The sequence below is a fragment of the Ambystoma mexicanum genome, chromosome 8 (genome assembly GCF_040938575.1).
Source record: "Ambystoma mexicanum isolate Mex_15411 chromosome 8, UKY_AmexF1_1, whole genome shotgun sequence".
Lineage (NCBI taxonomy): Eukaryota > Metazoa > Chordata > Amphibia > Caudata > Ambystomatidae > Ambystoma > Ambystoma mexicanum.
In genome coordinates, this window is record NC_090929.1 from 1,701,875,223 (window position 1) to 1,701,898,051 (window position 22,829).

Below are 22,829 nucleotides of genomic sequence, written 5' to 3' on the forward strand. Positions count from 1 at the left end.
GCTTGTCGCAATTTTCACAATTATACTGAAATCTGAGAGATAGGGAATCTGTTCTTGCTCGTGATCTGGTTTACCCCCTGTAAGGGTGCAGAGGTAAGGATCGGACACAATGGTGGCATATTTTTGGGCAGAAACTTTCATTAATCAACAAAGGGTTTGAAAAATGCCTTTCTATCCCTAAAACTGAGAGGGGGTTCCCTACCTCAAAGAAAACTAGTTAAATTGTCAGGATGTCCAGAACTACAATGTCTGTCACTGTCATGTCTCAAAAGCCTACCTCTGTCCCCAAAACTAATAACTTAACTCAAGTATGCAAGGATGATCTATTCCCAAAGTAAAGTGTTTATTGTAGTTCCAACTGACAGGAAACTCCCCAGTCTCTCTAGTAATCCAAAGTGATGAAAATAAACACAGTTCACAAATATGAGACTCCAAGGCTAGGGTCGTGCGCCTTTCCCCTAGAGTCCTTATTGTTCTACGTTTGGGCTCCTGAGCCCTGTATTTCCTTTGGCAGATTTCACTGGGTAATTTGCAGTTCATTATCCCACCAATTTGGCACACTTCCCTACCAAGTGTAGGACTCCTTTTTAATTAGTTTGTTTCCATTCCAGGGTTCTTGACCCACTTATTCTCCCACTCTCATTTGTGTGCGGGTCTCAGACTGGTAATATGCTGAACGGCTTGGTTTACTTTCCTGCCAAGCAACTGTCCTCTCATGGACTGTCTCTCTTTGTCTCACAGGATCCCAGACCCTCGTATTATTTGTTAATTTATGATTTTTTCTCTCTTATGGGTGTGGCTCCCAGACTCGCAGCATAACGTTGGATTCCCTTGGTTTACTCTCCTGCCAAGCATACAACTCCTCCTTGTTTGTTCCTTTTACAGTCAGGGTCCCAGACCGTCTTATTCTCGGCTTCTCATACGGGTACAGGTCCCAGACTCGCAAATCATTACCGTATCTGCTTGGTTAACTCTCCTGCCAAACATATGATTCCTGTTTCTCTATCTTGGTTATTCTCAGGATTGCAGACCCTTTTATACTTTGACTATTGGTGTAGGTCCCAGACTCGCAATCTCTTTTCAGGGTCCCACACCTGCTTATTCTTTCTTCTTCCCACGTACCCATTTGTCTTTTCTGTGCAGGTACCAGCATTTCCCGAGCAACTGCGTTGCTTCTCAAGGCTCCGGTAGTGTTCAGGTACCCGGCGGGGTCTGCAATGGCTCTGCAGATGTCTTCTTCCCGACTGCGGGTTCTTTCGGGCGCTTTGCTGGGGCCCGGGGTCCCCATAGGTTTGACTCGGCAGCAGCTTCAGTAGTCCTTGCGTCCTGTACCACGTTCAGGCTCTCCTTCTCCTTGGCTCATGGTTTCTTTTTCGGCTCTTGCCTGCTTGCCTAGTGCACGGCTCTAGCAGTTCCTCCTTCGAAGATATCCCTCCTTTTGCATCTCATCTGAGCTCCCTTTTAACTCCTGTGCTGGATTGTTGAATTGCGCAGCCATCCTGAAAGCCGAAACATTGAAAGAAACTTGTAGAACCTAATTAGGTTGCACCTAGAAACTGAAAATTTGATAGAAACACAGACTGCATGATTTCACAACAAAAAGCCCATTAGAAAGGATGTGATAATACACTTACAAAAGGAATCAAATGCACTAACCACATGCCTACAACTGGTACTAACGAATTCTAATATAGCCAAACAGACTATAAATAGATCTGTAAATGAAGATTAACTTGTATACAAATGAAACTAACGGTTTATGTGCCTTGAAAAAGCCTGTGTAGGGGCGAAACAGTAGCACGCGCCTCTTGAAAGGAGTAATGTTGGCACCATGTATAAAATATTTTAAGAAGTCAAATAAATCTCTAAAAATATAAAACGCAAGACTGAATCTGACTAAGGTTGTTTACTCAACAAAAGCCCAGGTGCATCTGAACCTAACCCCATTTCTTGGATTTTCACAAACCGACTGACTAGTGGGTATCAGTCAACACTAGGTTCCACTGCCAGGCAACACAGCTAAGTAAATACTACTTTTTAACGAATACCGGGAAGGCTCAATACCCTATACTCACTACCTCACTGCCACTATATTAGACTGACTAACATGACAATGGAACATATTGGCTCTTTCTAAAAGGAGGATTTGGCATTGGGTAAGGGGTTGGGTGTTTTGAAGCAGGTTATAACACCTTCTCTGAGAATGGTCATCCCCAATCCCATAAGGGGCTTCCCTCCCCATTTGATCCTCCCTCTGTGCACCATCCCGAGAGAGACTATTGTACTATGGACGCACCGCCCTAGCCCCATGGGAAATGTCTTTCCCTAGGGGAAAGGGGACGACATCCTCATTTCGTCACACCACCTATAGTCGATACAAGGCCTCAAATCCCCTTCTCTCTTCTGGACGAAAAATATGGGGCTCGCAGATGTGGACTCGGAGAGCATGATATGTCTGTTGAGCAATGCTAAGTCGAGATATTCCTTTAGAACCAGGTCTTCTGCAGGAGATAGAGAATAGATCCAACCACAGGGTATCTCAGCAACCGGAACAAGGTCAATGGGACAATCAAACGGATGATACGGGGGTAGAGGTTCCACCTTGCCCTTATCAAATGCATCCAAAAAAGAGATAAAGGTGGGTAATTATGAGTTTGCCGGTCCGGAAACAACGGTACCGGTATGCTTGCTGGTACCGTTGTTTCCAGACAGGCAAACTACGAGTTCTGCGAGCAGGTGCCTTTTTTCGCCCGCCAGTCTGACCTGGCGAGCAGAAAGGCACCTGCTTGCAGACCTTGACGGGTGCACCGGCACCATTCATGAATGGTGCTGGTGCATCCAACCTCCCCTTTCCCATTGAGTCCAATGGGACTCGAATGGGAATGGGGAGCAATATTTTCCGGCACCCGGCAATGAGGAATTACCAGGGCCGCTGGGGCTGTAATGCCCCGGTAAGTCCCCATTGCCGGGTGCCGGAAAAAAAATGACTCCAGCGGCAGCCATGCTGTTTTTACCGGCACAGCTACCGCCAGACTCATAATGAGGCCCATACACCTCTGGGATACCCGACTTAACAGTACCCACAAGATTCGCCACGGTGACTAAGGCCTGGCATGGAGATGACCCATGGATGAAACGGAAATGCAATGTTCATGACAATAAGGAGAGCAAAGGTCTACGGTACCCTGGCCTCAATCTATGTGCGGGTTGTGCTTCTTTAGCCAAGGGATCCCCAAGATCACCCTGAATTGAGGAGCAACTATGAGGTCAAACGACAAGAATTATGAATGTTTATCTTGTGCAAGAAGGATAAGTGGTGCTGTGTGTTGCCTAATAGGGCCTGTGACAATGGTAGTCCTGTCGACTGCCTGTACTGGTTGAGTTCTTATTTTATCCTGCAATGGTAGGTTCAAGGAAGCCGCCAGGGTAATATCAACGTAATTACTGTGGCACCAGAATCAATCACTACTTGGATCAAATGTTCCATGGATGCAGGTACAGTAAGGTAAGCTTCTACCAACAAGTGTGAGGAAGGAGTAGACACTGAATTCTCAAGGGGGGGGGATCTTCTATGGATGGATGAGCCTTCTGAAAACCCAATGTTTTCTTTAGCCTTTTGAGGCATTTCTTAACAAAATGTCCCCGTTGGCCACAATAGAAACACGTATGAGTCTGGCGGCATCACTCTCTTTCGGTTGGCGTCAACGGACCCCGGACATGCCAATCTGCATTGGTTCTGCAGCTGTTTCCCTGGGACCTGAAGGTTGACGGGTTGATCTGGTGTAAACCGGGGTGTCCTATGCGAATCACTCTTCCTTTCGGCCCTCCTGGTGTATACCTATAGGGTTAGATCCACCAGGTCTGAAAGCTGGGTGGGTAATGCAGGTACCACCCCCAGAGCATCTTTCATGGCATCACTGATGCCTTTGTAAAACATGACTGCCTTTTTGTCTTCAGGCCAGGAGGTCTCAGCAGTCAACTGGTTAAACCGAGTAATGTAGTTCAGCAGTCTTGCGTTTCCTTGGGTTAGTTCAAGTAATTTTAGATCACGAGCTTGAGCCTTGAATCGTGTGCCAAAGACCCAGGTCATTTCTGTTATCAAGAGGTCAAAGTCATGCAATCTGGGGCTATTACCTTCCAATAAAGGATTCACACAAGTGGCTGATATCCCACCTAGATGGGAAAGAGTAAACGTAGCCTTTGTGGTAGAATCGGGAAAAGCCTGAGGTTTACGCATAAAGTGCAGTTTACATTGATTCACAAACGTGCAGAATTTCCGTGGGTCCCAGCTATATCTCTCTGGTGAGGCCAAAGGAAAAGGAATCGGGACAAAAACAGGAGCTTGAGGGAAATTCACCGGAGCAGCTCCAGGAGGTTTAGGGTGCAGAGGAAGGTACCTGAATTCATCATCTGGAGGAAGTGGATGACGCCCACTCTGAATAGCGTCTAACACTAGTGAATGACAGCGTTAGCGGCAGTCATGTTTGCTCTAAGTGTGGTGATAGCCTGAAGCAAGGTGGCCACCAGGTCTTCGGCGGCCTCCATAAATTCAGGTGGGATTAAGAAGGCTTCTCAGTGTGTTGTGACTGAGGGTCCGGGTGAAGTTATACCTTTCTCCCCATGTACCAGTCAGGGATACCTAAGCACACTCCCCAGCCAGCAATTAGGACCAAAGGTGAAACAGGAAACAGCAACGGCAGACACTCGGTAGCTAGTTTGGGAGAAGGATAGTGGACGATGGCTGAAGATCCACAGCCCAACGACAAAAGAACGGCACGAGGGTGCAACTAAAGAAGAAGGCAAGAAATCCAGGAGTTGACGCAGGGTTCCACCCGTTCCAATGAGTAGAAATAGTCAATTAATCCAGCGTTCCCAAATACAAACGGGGAGATCCAAAAGAAGTTCCAGGAAGACAAAGAGCCAAAGTCTAAGTTCAAGAATCCACAAGAAAAGCCAGTTCATCAAAGTCTCAAGGGAATTCCAAAAACCAATCCAAAAATAATCCAGAGGTGAGTGTATGATGTGTGGTCATCCAAACAGCAGATGTAGGTTGGGCCTCAGCTTCCACCCCTTAACTTCCAAAGCCATCTTACCTGTTTGGAAGAACGTAGAGTGAATAACTGCCAGATCTTCTGTCCCTGAGAGCAGTGGATACCTGGGAGAACAAAGCTATTCTTAGTCTAGGTCTTCACCTAGACATTCCCCCAGGATTTCCTGAGGGTATAACCCTGCCGGCAAAACCTTGGCGGAAAACCGGGTTAGTAATTTTTCCAATACACCGGTCTCGCAATAAGTGCATAGTAACCATCCCACACTACATTTGCACCTTGACACCAAAGAATACAACATACATGAGAAGGAACAGTTTCCGAAATCAATGTACGTTCATATATCTGACAACTTTCTGGCAGTATAAAAACACACAAGTTGCAGATTGGAATTCCTTTTAATGGTTACATGTAATAATGTCCCTGCAGAAATGTATCCTGACATGCGGGGGGCACCACCACAACCCCTGTATTTTCTTTTTCTTTTTTTTACAAGAGGAGCAGGAGACATCCCCACAACCCGTCCCAATACATAATGTCGCCAATGGCTTTTGCCGGCGACATTATGTTTGGGGACATTATTACCTGATACCCTTTTGGGGAACTAACTGAACAAACTATGAAGAGATGGAGCAAAACATTAGTTTACGAAGTCTCACAGACCTCTTCATCAGATGTTGCAGAGTGAAATGATTTGCAAAGGAAAGCCACGTCACAGATCATTCTCAAATTGACAAAAAGGGAACATTTCATTGTTTAGAGGACCAGAATTAATGAATGTTGGTCTGGAATTGCTTTCTTATCTAAAAGGCCATAAACACTTGTGAGACAGGCATGATATCAAGAAAGACACAGACTCAAAAGTAACAGTTTCAAAACCTTTATTTAATACAGTTCTGGGGTTGGTGTAATACCTAACTGGCCCTAACTCTAAAAGGATTGTTCCCTCAACTGATACTTCTAAGGGCCGTCGATGTACCTAAGTGTCCAAACCTCTTAAATCAAATGTGAAAGGGAGTCTTCTTAAAGAAAAAAACAGTGGTTAAAAAGGAAATGGTTTCCGGTAATCTTACCGCTAGGTGTAGTTCTGCCGGTTCAAAAATGAGTTAAACTTAAAAGGGTTCCCTTCAGAACCTTCCACGTAGGGCTCTTGCAGCAAGTCACCAAAGTTCCAAATGTCTCTGGGTCTCTTGAGGTTCCCTTCCCCAAGCTTCGATCCTTCCAGCTCCTCTCAGGGTTCCCTTTCCAAAGTCTAGGCCTCAAACACAAAAAACCAAAAGACACAGGGCCTCATCACGAGTTTGCGGTAACCCTTAAATGTGGAGGTAACGCTATTACAGCCGCATTTAAGGGTCTGCCAAATTACGGCTTGGTGGATTTTCCCCCAGCTCTGAAGTGGGGGCAAATCCTCCGCGATTTTTCACATTTCAGCGCTTTTACCGCCGGCTGTAATACTGCCAGCGGTAATAGCGCTGACCATTCCCCATTGGGCCCAATGGGGAATGGGAAATTCCCGAATGGGCCCAATGGGGAATGGGGACTTGCTGTTCCGCCAAACCCGTGATCCGGCGCTAATAGCGTCAGGGGGTTTGGCGGTAGGTCTAATAGCCCCGGCGGTAATACTGTTACTTGTTACCCTGCATTTCAATGCAAAGCTATCACAGTGTGAACAAATAGCTGTGGAAGAAATTAAAACCGAAATGCTCACGCTTGTTAAGGTGCCTCTGCAATGCGCGGTGCATGTCACACAATAGCCAATGAAAAGCATGGTGATATAAAATGCACACTGTGTGGTCAACGGGACGGCTTACCTCGCAGAAGCAGGACCCCGAAAATGCTGCGATGAGAGTCCTCTAGAATGTCTGTGCTTTGTGAATGATCGTCCTGAGCCCTGGAAGTCCACTCTGATCCCGTCCTGGTGCCTCCAGCACGGGCCTGGGAAGGCAGCTCTTGCTACAATATCAGCTCTTGCTATAAAGCTGACGCCAAAGGCCATCGCAGAGCACCTTCTGTGCCCTAACCTCTGCTCCCAGATAGTCCCTGAGCGGCAGCGCCTGACAGTGTGTGAGGACACGTCTTGCGTCGTTGGTAGATTCCTGGCGCAGAGCCTCTCCATGGTTAGATGCAACATGGTGTTTCCTAACAAGAGTTTGTCATGTGGGTTCACAACAATGCAGTCGTCTTCTGCTTTTTTTTTTAGATCCAACTTAAATAAAAAACACTTGAGAGGCAACAACCTCCAGTTACATTTTAGAAGAAGAAAAAACAAGATGGCTCCCCTCGCCCAGTGGCGAGAAGGGAGGCCTGCGTCTCAAGAGGTCACTCCGCGGCTCGAAAGTCACACAGACACGTGACAGTACTCCTGATTGGGAGAAAATACCTCTGCATATTACAACTGGAATGAACACATTGTGCGTCTGGATTGTATGGCACTACATTTCCAGTTGTCATGCCAACCACAAAGACATAGCTCTCAACCTTTCATGGCCCATGGGCAGGTGAAAACACCCGATTTAGCACTTGGCGGGTGAGTGCCCATTGATTCCTATGGACATGTAAGGGGCTTGGCGGGTGAGAGAGCTGCCTAAGTGGCGGGTGACACCCGCCAAATGCGTATGAGTTGAGAGGTATGCAAAGACTGCTTCGTGGAACTCCTTTCTTCTTGTTGCAATTGTTTTGACGAAATTTGGTGGCTTATGTCACCAAAACGAATGGACACCAATCCTTCCCTTCAAGCTTGTAGCATTTTGACACATTAAACCCATACATTAATGTTGTTTTGAGCAACACTGTAGTATGGAGCACATGCGCAGCAGTGGAGGGGTACATCTCTTCAAAAATCCTACAAAATAATCACTTGTCACAACGTTCCAATGCACTTTAACTGTTCTGTCCAGTGGAGGGACAGGTCATAAAATGAAAGAGACACTACTCAAATTTTATTTGTATATATGTGCATACAATTAGGAGAACTAACACAACCTAAGGCAGTAGAATACAGTAGCATTTTAAACAACTAAACAGGGGACACAATGCTTCCAAAGTCACTACTGGCCTGTGGAAAGAAACAGTGATTGTGCCAGATCCCCCTGCTGATAAAACGATGAGAACCAGCAGGCTGCAGGGGAAAGTGGGGGGTTTCTTCCACCAGCATGGCGTCCAGGCTGACCCAGCTCCTGCTGCAGTGTTGGCGCTCTAGCTGAATAGTAGACCTTCCATGAGGCAGTCCTCTGTCTGTGTCTACACCCAGGAGCCGAGTCACCCTATCCCGTGTCGCCGAGCGAGGCACGCCGGGAGTTGTGGTTCGGCCTCCTTCCTTTACCCTGGGCTTTCAGAGCGAGAGTTGGAACTGGGAGGGCAACCGCATACCTGTCCCGCGAGCCCCAGAATCCGCAGCTGAGAACATGGCGGCGGCTCTGTGCAGGGGAGCCGCTCGGGTGAGTACTCATAGCCGCTCAGGCGGGGCGCCGCAACTACCAGTCCCAGAATGCACCGTGCCGAGCCAGGATCCCGCTGTACATGCACAGGGCAGTCCCATGCATGACCCGTTCCATTCTGTAGATGTTCAGCCAGTCCTGTTTTTTCCTTTGCATTCTGGAACTCTTAGTCCGATTTCGTTATAATGAGAAAAACGGAACTACAAATCCCAGAATGCAAACGAAAAAAACAGGATTGGATCAGCACCTACAGATCGGAATGGGTCATTTTTGCAAGTATGCACACCTGAGGTCGACCAAACCCCTCACATATCTCAGCAAATGCCCCACTGTACACCTGGAAGAGGGGTCATTTCACCTGCCACAGTAAACCTCTCACCTGCAACAAGGGTTCCTCCCCCTGGCTGTCACAGGAGATCTCCCATGCTGTAAGTGCAAGAACTCTTCCCCCAACCCGCTCTCCTGTCTCAGCAAACGCCCCACTGTACACCCAGAACAGGGGTCCTTTCACCTGTCAGAGGAAATAGCTCACTATGCACATGGAACAGGTGTGCTCCCCACATGACTGAAAAATACTCCTGGTACACTAGTTAGAGGGGCCCCCTCATATATCTCAACAAATCTCTCAGTAAACATGTAACAGGTGTCCCCTCGCCTGTCACACGGTGCACTTGAAATACATGGGGGTGTCACCTCCTGGCGCAGGGACAGTCCAGGGATGCGCCTTTGGTTGTATTGCCTGCCTGTCACATGGCCCCAGAAGCTAAAGGCACCTAACAGGTTCACCTCATTGGTCAGCCTGTCTGGCTGCACCTGGAACCAGGGGCTGTCACGGATGACCATTGAGAGGGTTTATTGCAGCACAAACCTGGATCACCTCTCCCTGTCACAAAGAAGCTTGCAGGAAGTATGTAGGATAGAGATCAGGAAGGACGTAGGATAGGGGAGATCAGGAAGGACCTAGGATAGGGGAGAGCTGGAAGGACCTAGGATAGGGGAGATCAGGAAGGACCTAGGATAGGGGAGATCAGGAAGGACCTAGGATAGTGGAGAGCTGGAAGGACCTAGGATAGGGGAGATCGGGAAGGACATAGGATAGGGGAGATCGGGAAGGACCTAGGATAGGGGAGATCGGGAAGGAGCTAGCATAGGGGAGATCAAAGTTCAGCTGCATGGTGAGTTATTCCCATCATACATCTGAAACAGGGGCTCACTGCTGATCTGTGTGAGTTGTAACACCCAGGAGGCATCTAAAACGGGGGGATCCCCCTTGACTGCCTGTGAAATGGGGGGATTCCTGCTGGCAACTCTCATGTTTGGGATCGCTCTTCCAGGATGCACCTATAGGAGAGGTTTTCTCTGATGTATTGAAGGACTTTCCCTTGATGCACCTTGGAAACGGATGCCACCTGGTATGAAGCTATATGTGGGGATTTTCTCCAACCTGCCTAGACATCACTAGAGAAGCATAATTCATTGGGGTGATTCCAGTGACCTCTCTGCAGACCTCAACACGTTCTCGATTGTTAGGGAGAATTCTCTGTGAAGGCTAATTTTTCAAACCTAGTGAGTCCCCCAGCAGCTTTGCTGGATTTTTGGGGTTTATTTTTTTCTCCTGCTAAGAGTGAGACTCTTTTTCTCCCACTCTTAGACATGATTTGAGAATGTCCTTTGACTTTGTAATGTGTTTTATGGGCTATGGGGTCCATAGGGCTTCATGTGTTTTTGGTAAGTGTGTTGTTACACAGCACCCTCAGTGCAGTAACACAGGGGTGTCATAGTGACCCCCAAACATAGACTCCATACCCTGGGACTGACTACTGTCTCCCAGGGCATGTAAAGTCACCATTGACTTTGCTAGTCTTAAATTGTGAACAGAACCAGTACAAACCATCAAATTGTGGAAGTACTGGTAGGGGTAATTCGATTACCCCTGGGTCTGTTTTTCAAGGGGGCAATGTCCAGTCCCCCCTTGTCGAGTTTCTGGCTGGTGGCAGTGGTTACCACGCAAAATATTCCACCGGTATATTTCCTATGGGATTTTGCCATTCATTTTAAACGCACCACTTTTTTGGTGCAATGTTAAAGATACCGCTGGGTTATTTATTTAATATTTATTCCCCGGTTGGGTCTTTTTGCCAGGACTTGGTTTTAAAATGGCATTTGTGTTCACCCCTGTAACTCCAACCCAAGTCGAGCCCTTTGTTCCACTTTTGGCAGGCTTCTGCACAGAAGCCTCCAAAGTGGTGCCACTCTGTCTGGGTCTACAGGATGTGTGGGAGGGGGGAATAGGCACCCTGGACTGAGTTGCCTCGGCAACTCAAGTCGCACTCTTGTGTCGGGTAGCTTGATTGTCGTGAAGAGTATGATACCTCTGTCCCCAAGTACCACAGAGAGAGAATACAAGATTACTCCCTATGCGATCATTGAGGCCACAGGTGGGTAGTTTGGAAAACCTTTATTAGCAATCAAATGAGTACAGTACAAGCAACCAAGCAGGATAAAGAGCAGTGCTTACCTAAGCTGATGGGTGATGGAGCCCAGAATCCTATGATGGGTGATAATTCCGTGGAGGGGCATGTGAGCTGGTTTCCCCGATGACAATAAGGAGAAGAACTGTAGACAGGGTATAGACCCAACCTGCCCTCCTGTAACTGATGAAACTAAAGGACCAAATCCAAAGTACTTGGTAACGTAATGCAGTGAAGAGGAAAATACAAAGTCCATTCAGGGTAATCCAAGACAGTCCAAAAGGCGTTCCGAGTTCAATTGATCCAGCAAACAGAGCCAAAGGACGTGAGCAAATCAAATCCTAAATAACAGTCCAAGAGTCAAGAGCCGTGAAACACAAAGTATCCGAACGCTGTACAGAGTCCTCCAAAGAACAGCTGTGAAGCGCAGAAGTGCGGAAGTTCAGCGCTTAAGTAGTGGGTGCTTCCACATCACATGATCCGCAAGTGAGACGGATGAACGCGTCACGTGATCTGCAAGCGCGACACGTGAGCGTTGTTTAGATCTCAATTATCTCAATGATCGCGGAAATGACTTTTTCCTTTTTGAACTATCTGCAAAGACTTTTAAAGTGTACTTCAACTGTGTGATCTTGGGCACATTCCGTCTTGCTCTCTCCAAGAGTGGGCCTGGCCTATGAACTTTTTGCTCTACAGTAGACCCTGCCTGTCTTGACTTGCTGTGGTTTTTAAAAGTGTTGGTATTGTGTGTTTTCCTATTTCTGCCTTTTCTCTCCCTTTTTCAACTGAATTATTGGAGTGCCATCTAAGGTTACACGCTCACCTCTGTTTTGCAAATAAGTGGTGTCTTAACTTGGACTTGTCGAATAATTTAATCAGGGAGGTGTATATATTTCTAGTGACTGTGTTTGAACTTGCTTGACATATTAGTGCCAGTGTATTTTTACAAGTGTGTTTTTAAATAAATAATTGTTTACTTTTATACCAAAGCTCTGGTCAGTGTTTGCTTGTGCTACTGTATTTTTAGCCCTATTGTGTATACTCTATATACTGCCTAACTCTTCTTGAGAGAGGTCTGGCTGCTCAGCCACAGCTACCGGGTAAATCTGGGTGTTACAGACTGCTACCAATTGGGTTTACTGCCAACACCTGTAGTCTTAAACTTTTTGCAGTGGTCCCTAAGGGAACTGCACAGGATTCTGCCTAACATCGATCAAATCACTTTTTTTGGACACTGTATTGTACATGCTTCTCATAATGAACTGTATTTGTTAAGAATGTGCCAGAACAATACATTGATTTGTTGAGTAGCCGCCACGTGCACCTGGTGTATAGGTGACTAGAGATTCCCCTGTTACCTTCCCAGAGAGCACGGGAAAGGGATCTCATCTGAGATATCTGAGGAGACCATGGGATTGCACCTGGAATATGCAAGCCACCTATGACCTTCGGAGAACTCCAAGGATGCACCTGCTTGATTGGCGTCCTGCAATTAGAGATTCTGTGGGCTACTCCACCAGTCCACCGATACTATGCGAAAGCCTTCAAAGTCTTTGCTAGAATCTCTTTTCCACTTCAATGACAAGAATTGCTCTATGCTGGTTAAATGATCTGAAGAATACCGGAATATGAGGTTCTGAAGTGTTGCATTGTGCCGTTTCAGCAGAATTGGTCGCATGCTGAATTGTAGTGCTGGGCATCGCTTCAAAGAAACGGAGAACCCACTACAGGAAAGAGCCTGGCTCATTGGAACGCAGCCACCACTATGTGTGAATTTACATCAGAGGCTCTGTCTGGTATCTGAGTGTGTGTTCACAGGGAGCATGCTGGGCGATTTGCCCATTAAGGCCACCCTTTGTATTGTATCAGTGATTGCGGCTACATGTATCCGGTTAGGGCTAGAGCGCGGTTGGATCATACTTCGGTCAGCAGTCGCAAATCTTGCTATTGCGTCAAGTTGAGAATCTCTTGAAAGGAGGCATTGCTTATGTTTAACACTGAAGGGAATTGCAAGGCAGGGTGCAGAATTTGCATTCGCCATCAGCTGTTGGCTAGTGATATGTGACTCTTGGCGAGGAAGAACTGGTGTGCTGTGTGTATGTATTGAATTGAGTGGGAGTGGGGGGAGTGACTTGTAAATGGCTTGCCAGTAGCTTGCAAGTTTTTTGTCCTGCAGAGACTTTAGGAACTGTAAAGCTATCACTTTGACTATTTTATGGCCTTGAAATAAAACCCAACGAAGAAAACCTTCGATGTTTATCAATTGAATGTATTCACAGTGAACCCATATTAAATTAAAAGACTGCGTGGGTTTTTCCTAGATGGCCACCGTGCTAGGAGCTGTGTGATGGCTGGTCCTCCGAGCCCGGGACTGGCAAAAGGCTGCAAAAGAGGAGTTCTGCCCTCCCCAGCACAAATAGCGGGAAGTGACACCCTGTTGACGAGAAGCGGAGGGTCGACAGACCTAGCCTGCATTGCAAAGCAGGCTAGGGGAGTCGCAGAGTGGGTGTGCCCGGACCACCCCCAAGCAGCAAGAGGCGCCCCAAGCCGATATGATATAAGATATTTTATTTGTATCGCGCTCGTACACAAGTGTTTCAGAGCGCGACTAGGCAAGGGAGGGGAACAGGGGAGAACACAGCACAACATAAAAACGATCTTACTAGGCCCAGTGCCATTGAGAATGCGCAAGTGCATGGGAAAGGGAAAAAGGAAAAAGTGCATGGAAGGGCGAGAGTGGAAAGTGCAGAGCAGAGGAGCGCAGATAAATAAAATAAATAGAAAATTGAGGCAAACTGTGGTAGTGCAGCCAGCAAGTGGCAAGTGCTGTGTTTAAGGCAGCAGACTGGGTAAGTCTGAATAAGTGCAGAAAAAGAAGAAAAATGGGGGGGGGGTCTGTATGGGTACAGATACAGTCCCCAGTGCAAGGGGTGGCCAGGAGGCAGGGCAGGAAGGTGGAAGGGTGAGCAGGTACCTGGGCCCTGCGGACAGAGGGAGGCCAGGTGCACAGTGCCAAGAGAGCAGATCAGCAGGGGAGAAGGGGAGCGAAGGCAGAAGCAAAGAGGAAGGTTTTGAGGTGCTTACTGAACCGGAGATGGTTCTCCTCAAGTTTTAGAGTGGCAGGGAGGCTGTTCTATAGGGAGGCCCCAGCCGAAGATAGAGATCTACCCCCAGCTCGTTACTTTGAAAAACGACTGACCCTGAGTTAGAGGTAGAGGAGCGAAGAGCTCGAGAGTGGAGGTATTTGCGGAGGGATAGCTGAAGGTATTTTGGACCCAGGCCCCAGAAAGCCTTGTGGACAATTCAGAGGGTTTTGAATTTAATCCTTGCATCCACTGGGAGCCAATGGAGAGATTTCAAAGCTGGAGAGATACGATCCCAGGGCTTGAGGCCAAAGACAAGTCTCAGAGTCCTGTTCTGGATAAGTTGTAGAGGGCGGAGAGTAGAGGCAGGTAGATTTAGAAAGAGGCTGTTAAAATAGTCCAAGCTAGAGAGAACCAGAGCTTGGGATACCATGAGCTTCTGGGGGAAGGAGAGGAAAGGCAGAGTACCTCTGAGGAGGTGCAGTCGGAAGTTTGACTTTTTAGAGACCTCAGAGATATGGGCCGAGAAGGAAAGGGTGGAGTCAAAGATGACCCCGAGGTTCTTAGCCTCGCAGGTGGGGGTAGGAGGAGGGCCAAGGGAGGCCGGCCAGAGAGTGAGGGAAAAGGATGGAGATGGTGTGCCGATGAGGAGGATCTCTGTCTTTCTGGCATTCAGACAAAGATCATTGGCGGCACACCAATCTTGAATGGCAGTTAGGCAGTCAGAGATGAGAGAGGGAGAGGAGGTGGCAGAGGGCAGCCTGAAAATGAGTTGAGTGTCGTCAGCGTAGCACTGGAAATTTGAGCAGAAAATGGCAATGCAGTGAGCGAGAGTTGCCAGGTATTGGTTGAAAAGCCAGGGTGAGAGGTTAGACCCCTGGGGAACCCCACAGGTGGAGAGGAAGATGGATGATAGGAAAGACCCCAGTTGGACCTGGGAGGGTCGATCAGAGAGGAAAGAGGTCAGCCAGGCCAGAGCCTGATCAGTGATACCCAGATTATCACGGAGACGGTTGAGCAGGATGGTGTGGTTGACCGTGTCGAAGGCAGAAGAGAGAGCAAGAAGGATGAGGACAGAGGGAATGTTAGAATCAAGGTTGGAGAGCAGATCTTCATGGATATTGAGGAGAGCAGTTTCCGTGCTTCTGGCCGCTCTGAAGCCAGACTGGTGGTCCTGGAGACAACCAACAGAATCTGAATGAAGGTTAAGCTGGGAGATGGCTAGCTTTTCCAGGAGTTTGCCCAGAAAGGGCGAAATGGAAATTGGGCAATAGTTTGCCGGACAGGAAGGATCAGCTGTGGGTTTCTTGAAGAGGATGCACAAGGGAGTGCTTCAGAGGGGAGGGGAAGGATCCTGAGGCAAACGAGTGGTCGCAAAAATCAGCAAGGGCAGGAGCGAGGGTGTCAATGTGGTCCTTGATGGTTTTGGAGGAACGGGGATGAACCTGTTTTGACGAGGCTTTCATAGATCGGACTTTTCTAGCGACCTCGTCAGGGGAGAAAATAGGAAAGGAAGAGAAGGATGGTGGGGGGGTGGTGCTTAAAGGGGGGTCTCCAAGCACAGACTGAGAGGGAATAGGAGGGGGAGGGGAGGCGAGGGTGGACAGGATGTCCTTGGTTTTAGAGATAAAGTGCGAGGCAAGGGCATTGCAGAGAGCCTGGGAGGCAAGAGGAGGGGAGGAGACTGCTTCAGGGTTGGCAAGCTCCTTGCATATTTTAAAGAGTTCGGCCGAGTTGTTGGATGCCGCAGAGACACAGGCTTGAATGTGTGCTCTCTTAGTGCAGACAGAGAGTCGGTATTGCCTTTGGAGCAGGCGACAGGCCAGTTTGTCAGAGGAGGAGCAAGAAGACCTCCATTTCCTCTCACCCGCCCTACACTTAAGTTTAAGTGTAGCTAGGTCGGAGTCATACCAGGAATTGCACTTGGCTTTGGACTTCAAGCGGATCCTCATGACAGGGGCAAGAGCATCAAGAGTCTCAGTGATGGAAGAGTAGAGAAGGGACAGGGTTGTGTCGGGGTGTTAGTCAGCCAGACGAGGAGGAGGGGGAGAGAAGGTGGCAGCGAAAGCCTCAGCTGACACACGCTTCATAGGTCGGATGTCCGAGAAGTTAAGTGGCAGTGTTGGGGTGTGGTTGGCTTGGGGGTGAGAGATGGGAGGAGAGGAGGCAGTGGTCACTCCAGGAGAGAGGAGTGGTCAGAGGAATAGAGAGGGGGAGGCCAGGGGAGATCAATACATCAAGTGTGTGTCCTGCAGAGTACGTCGGGCCAGAGGGGAGGATAGACAGGGAGAGGATATTGCAGAGGTTGTGAAAGAGCAGCAATGAGGGACAGTGAGAATCGAGGTGAATGTGGAGGTCACCAAGGAGGAGGAGTTGAGTGGTTGATGCCAGGAGGGAGGCGGAGAGGTCGGCCCACTCAGAGAGAAAAGAGGTGATTTGCCCGGGGGCCGGTAGAGAGTAGCAACAGTAAGAGAGTGGCTAGGAGAGATTGAGAGCCTGCAGACAAGGCATTCAAAAGAGGAGTCAATCTGAATGGGAATGATAGTGGCAGGAATCCACTCAGGAAAGATCAGGGCTATGCCCCCTCCAGGTCGAGTGGATCTGGGTGCGGAGAGGATCTTGTAGCACTCGGGGAGTAGAGTGTCAAAGCTTGTGACAGAGCTGGCCATGAACCATGTCTCCGTAAGACCGAGGACATCAAGGTCCAGTTCTTCAAGGAGGTGGCAGATGTCAGAGAGTGTTTGACAGCAGAGCGAGAGTTGAGAGTGGCAAGATGAAGAAGGTTGCCGGCCTTAAAGACCTTCCGTGGAGGGGTACAAATAAGAGGTACGCCCTGCAGAGTTGTGGAGCTAGCCTGCAGAGTGGCAGAGGAGGTTGGAAAAAGTGGGTAAGGTAGCCAGAAAGTGAGAGGAGGGGACAGCTGGAGATGAGAGGAAGTAAGAGAAATGCCTATCGAAGAAGAGGAGATTGGCCTGAGGACCTTGGACCATGACAGTGCCATTTAGGTCGACATTAAGGATGACTCTGGAGGAGTCGAAAGAAGCCATGAGGACATCCCAGCGAGTGCCACCATTAATGGGAGAGGAGGATACAGGACAAAGCACAGAGATCATATGGGGGGGTCCATAGATCCGGCGAAGGAACAACAAAGAGGATGTCGGTGAGGGTCTGTCTGGAAGAGGCGCTGGTATAGGTATCAGCGATTGGGAGTCCAGGGTTGGAGGCCAAGATATCCTTTTTAAATATCTTTTTTCCAGACTTAGTGAGAAGGGAAGGGTAGTTGATAGAGAAGCAGTTGGAATAGATGGGAGAAACAGAAAGCGCCATGAGTGAAAATGAGACGAGGCAGAGGGAGGAGTAAGCAAGTAAAACAGTATTGAACAGTCACTGGGCTAGCAGGTTACAATCAATGGCCAAAAGTTAAATGCAGAAATACACTGAAGTTGAACTTTCAAGTAAATGCAAAAATACACCCAAGTTTGAACTTTCAAGTAAATGCAAGAATACACCCAAGTTTGACTTAAAAGTTAAATGGGAGACCAGTAGTTAAGGAATGTAGAGTGGTAGTCAGATGGTAGAGGTGAGTATAGATAAGCCTCACATGAGAACATGACAGGAAGAGTTGAGTACCCTCTGAGAAGGAAGTACAGGTCAAGGAGGGAACCAACCCAAACAGAATATGGTAAGAGAGTCATGGCAGTCCAATAGTCCAGGGAAGCAGCCTCAGTGACAATGAGGGTTTGGCTGTTGCAGAATCTCATGTTGCAGCCTGTGAAGCAGACAGAGAAGCTGACGGGGACCTTAGAAATTAGACCTTTGAAACAGGGGCCGGCTGAAGCGATGAGGGTCGAGGAGCCCGGGGATCTGCAGGCGAATCAAGAGGGGGACGCACGCCGGTGTAACGTGACTTTTTGCTATCTGTCAGAAAATCCTATCGGTAGGAAAATCTGACAGGAATTGTAATGTCATTTTTTGCTACCCGTCAGAAAATCCTACCGATAGGAAAAAGTGACGGTGTAGGAATATCTGACAGCCTGACCTGTCATTTTTTCCTACCTGTCAGAAAATCCTACCAACAGCAGGCATTGGGCAACCCACCCAGGGGTAGGAAAAAGTGACGGGTAGGAAAATCTGACAGCCTGACCCGTCATTTTTTTCCTACCTGTCAGAAAATCCTACCAACAGCAGGCATTGGGCAACCCACCCAGGGGTAGGAAAAAGTGACGGGTAGGAAAATCTGACAGCCAGACCCGTCATTTTTTCCTACCTGTCAGAAAATCCTACCGACAGCAGGCATTGGGCAACCCACGCAGGGGTAGGAAAAAGTGACGGGTAGGAAAATCTGACAGCCTGACCAGTCATTTTTTCCTACCCGTCAGAAAATCCTACCGACAGCAGGCATTGGGCAACCCACCCAGGGGTAGGAAAAAGTGACGGGTAGGAAAATCTGACAGCCTGACCCGTCATTTTTTTCCTACCCGTCAGAAAATCCTACCAACAGCAGGCATTGGGCAACCCACCCAGGGGTAGGAAAAAGTGACGGGTAGGAAAATCTGACAGCCAGACCCGTCATTTTTTCCTACCTGTCAGAAAATCCTACCGACAGCAGGCATTGGGCAACCCACGCAGGGGTAGGAAAAAGTGACGGGTAGGAAAATCTGACAGCCTGACCAGTCATTTTTTCCTACCCGTCAGAAAATCCTACCGACAGCAGGCATTGGGCAACCCACCCAGGGGTAGGAAAAAGTGACGGGTAGGAAAATCTGACAGCCTGACCTGTCATTTTTTCCTACCCGTCAGAAAATCCTACCGACAGCAGGCATTGGGCAACCCACCCAGGGGTAGGAAAAAGTGACAGTGTAGGAAAATCTGACCTGTCATTTTTTCGGTATCCCTACATATTATCCCCACCAAAAATATCGCCGTATATATGGTTTTGTCTTGCCGTAGGTGATATTTTTGGGGGGGGATCATTTGTGGGAGCAGGGGTTGCGGGGGTGTCCCCCATACATTTAAAAATAATGCTGGGGTGTCCCCCGCAGGGTCCATGGCTCAATATCGCCGCAAAAATACGGCAATATTTTTGTATCGCAATATTTTTGTGTGGATATTAACACATGGAACCATTTTTTCCTACCTGTCAGAAAATCCTACCGAGAGCAGGCATTTGCCCGTGTACCGGGAAAGTGGCTAAGTGGAGTAAGAGGTTATGGAAACAATTCCTCTTTTTCAGTTTGATGACAAACCCAAGTGGATTGAAACTTTTTGGGTCACCGTACTGTCTCAAAGTGCATTTTTAAGGATGGCAGCTTGCGCAACCTCTATATGCCCCACCACTGCTTCACTATTTTGGTCATTAGTATTGCGAAGACACAATACAAGGACATGACTGCTGACGGCGATAAGCTCAAACAATATTCAACTGAGAGATTTGCCAACAGGTTCAGCTGTGTCTGCCCCTTTTCTGGCAACATGTCACAACAGTACTTTACATATTGAAATGTCCATATCATTGGAAATGTTATGTTATGTTATGTTAAAGGTACTTATATAGCGCACCGTCGCCAACGGAATTGGTCCCCAGGCACTCTGGCGGATCTGTAAACAGGATGAGGGCGGGTAGGGTTAGTCGGGGAGGAGGGGAGTAGAAGAGTGGGAGAAGTGGTGTGCTGTTGGCAGCTTCAGCTCGGTATACACCGAGTGCTGGGCTTTAGTGCAAGTATCGGATCGGGCGAGGCCTCGTGTGCTGTAGGTTCGCTCTATGTGTTGTTGATGCGATGTGGTAAAGTGCGTGGGGATTGCTGGGCTAGAAATGGTTTTGTAAGTGGGTTGAGTATGCAGAAAATTGAGATGCCACAACCTCCGCACACGTAGGGTACATATCTGCATGCAGGTGTGCACTTACTTTTTCATAGCTCGCATGCAGCCATACAAGAGGTTGCAGTAATGGGGTACACTAATATGGCTGAGAAGAGAATTCAGGGAAGGACATAGAGAGAGGGGTACAGGGAAGGAGAGCCGACCGCGGCGTCATTGATTTGTTGGTGGCTCGGCAGCTGTGCTCCTGCTGAAGCCATGTTTCTGTGAGGGCACTGCCTCGCTGATGCCATGCTCTGCCCTCTTCCGCCGAGATCAGCGCAAGGCAAAGCATGTGGTCTGTGCAGCTTTCTGCACGCATGCACAGGGACCTCAAGTTTACTTCCGCTCAGGCCTGCATGTCTCTGGGGCGCAAGGTCTGCACAGGCACAACTTTAGCCACCAGGGGCATCACGCATCAATTATGTATCGGGCGCAGTCTGCGTGCAAGCAGCGGAGAGGAGGCAGGGAGTGAGACAACAGCCATTGGAACGCTGCAAAAACACACTGCAGGCCATCATTAACCAGCATTCACTCTTAAGAACATCCAGCCCCTCTGCTCCATCTACACACACACGTCCATCCCATCCTCGATGACCTCTCAAATTCACACACTATACAACCGTCTTGCTGGCATATTTTCAATGACACCAAAAATTCACTTTGAAACCCTTCCTTCTCGACACCGATAAACCCAGACCCTAACGACTATTATTCGAGGCACAAACGACAATATACAGAGGCAACGCATTCGCCTCCTAAAGACCCCGACACCGTTGTACTCACTGGCGTTACATCAAGCACATAACCCCCTCTCACACAGAGACCTTCAATCTATCAAAGAAATAACTCACCTAGCAATCTCCTCTGCAAGCGTCCTAACATCTCACTCTAAAAACACAAACTATCCATCTCCTTCCGTACACAGCAACACCTCCAACGATACGGATCCGTCTATCCACCACCAAAACAATTCACTGTAGATTCTTTCACACCCACACAGCATACCCACTATTTTCTCTAAACTGTTCGCAAACATGAACACCTTACACCCCAGACTGCCTCGTTGTAACAAGCTCACAATCCGTCTGCATGCAAACACCACCGCTGGTCTCACAAAAAAGCCGAACTCGGCCAAGTCACCCGATGTTTCCAGCAAATGAGCGCTAGTTACCCTCACTGATAGAATTGCCACCTGTCGAACATATCACAATTCTATACACCCGCCCTCCCCACATCTCTCCTCGTCAAGCTTAGCCACTTCGCGATCACCAGCTGCACAAATGCCATTTAATTTCCCCCAAAAGTCCTATCCTCTCATCCTTCACTACATGAACCCCCTCCGATACGAGACGCTACAATCCCCCTGGTCACACATACCCTGACCACCTAGTCCTTCCCAGTCACACCATAGCTATCTACACACCTTCATAGCCCTCCAACAATTCCCTTGATTACTTCTGAACTGATTCTCCCCATTACCCACCAACTTGGTGCTGGCAGCACAAGCGCCTCTAAGACAGCCCCCATTTCAAGGAAGCTCATCCTCTTCAAACCATTTCTCCATCCAACCCTCTCGCTAACAATCACAACTTACAACCAGACATACAACCTAAGCTCTCCTCTTCCTCTCACTACCTCCTGCTGGTACCATCCTTCTTGAAATGCATCCACTTGGCCCCTCGTTGTACAGCGCCTCCACTGCCAAGACTGTCACTAACGAAAGGAACATATAAGCCACCTCTGTTCGTCTATCCACCTATACCCTCGGCACGTACCCTACTTTCCATCTCTTCCCTTCATTCACCCTTCCACTTACTCCTGCCAGCCAAGGTACGTACATGCCTCACCCATTCCCTCTTCTCCCCTCCTGTGCCCCCTACTCTGTAGCGCCTCTATCGTATTATTAAGCCCACTATTCCAGCCTCCTCACTCCCTACTCCCTCCCTTGTCCCCGGTACGCACCGGCCTTCTTCGCTCTGCTCTTCAGAATGAGACAGTCGCAGTGCAGATATTGTACTTTAAAAACAGGGAAAATAGAAGCAGTGTTTAATGAAGGTAGTCATGGCCCTTTTTTGAATTTATGTTCATGGTAAACCTTGCATGTCTACTTAAAATGATACATAAAAGAATAAGTCGAGTACGCACAGGGTCAGCAACGAGGTGGGCCCGATGCCACTGAGGTCAGGGGCAGCACCTGGCAGCCCTGTGAGGCCTTCGCCGAAGAGCCAGACGCTCTGCAGGTAGCCGGATTTACAGCCCCCACGCAGGTTTTTGTTATGAGCGGGACGGGGGCTATCCAGTGGGTGCATTTAATGCAAAAGTTAGAGAGCAGAACAAACTTTTTTGGAACACTTCCTTTAACTTTAATATTTCCAATATATCTTCTATCGCATGCGACGCAGAACGGCACCACCGGACTGCTTTCACAGGGGGAGTAGGAGCTGTGCTTTATTTTGCTTTCAAAAATGCATATACATAGCGCATCTGAGCGCCGCTTATTGAGGGGGCGAGCGGAGGAGACTTTGCTATTTCGGCGCCCCTGCCCCCAATGCTTCACTACACACAAACATCACAGAGGCCATATGCCCTGGTCTTTCTACAGCACAATTCCAACCATGGAAGTGTCTTTTGAGTAAGTTTTGCCATAAGTGAGCAAAATGGGAAACAAAAGCAAATGTAAGTTATTTAAGAACAAACTTACCTGGAAAGGCAGCAGCAGCTCTACTCGGGGATTCTACACCTTTCACCGTCCAATTCAGCAAACAGAGGGCTACTACTCCCCAAACCTGTGCATATAAGCATTTCCCTGCCTCCCACTATCCAGCCTTGCCTCTGGACAGCCCCTCACACCTTGCCCCAGTATTTAGCCAATGTCCTTCTGCCATCCTCTCCACCCCAGCATGCCCTCCCTTTTATCACACTCTCCCATTT

General features: G+C 48.4%; 1 protein-coding gene across 1 annotated transcript in view; it reads left to right on the forward strand.

Annotated features, from left to right (window-relative positions):
- The first annotated feature begins 8,328 nt into the window (after positions 1–8,328).
- ACADSB (acyl-CoA dehydrogenase short/branched chain) overlaps positions 8,329–22,829 on the forward strand; it is a 359,596-nt gene continuing 345,095 nt past the window's right edge. Inside the window, exon 1 of the mRNA XM_069612021.1 lies at positions 8,329–8,485. Within this exon, the coding sequence (XP_069468122.1) occupies positions 8,453–8,485 (33 nt within the window). The 5' untranslated portion in view covers positions 8,329–8,452. The remainder of the gene's footprint in view (positions 8,486–22,829) is intronic.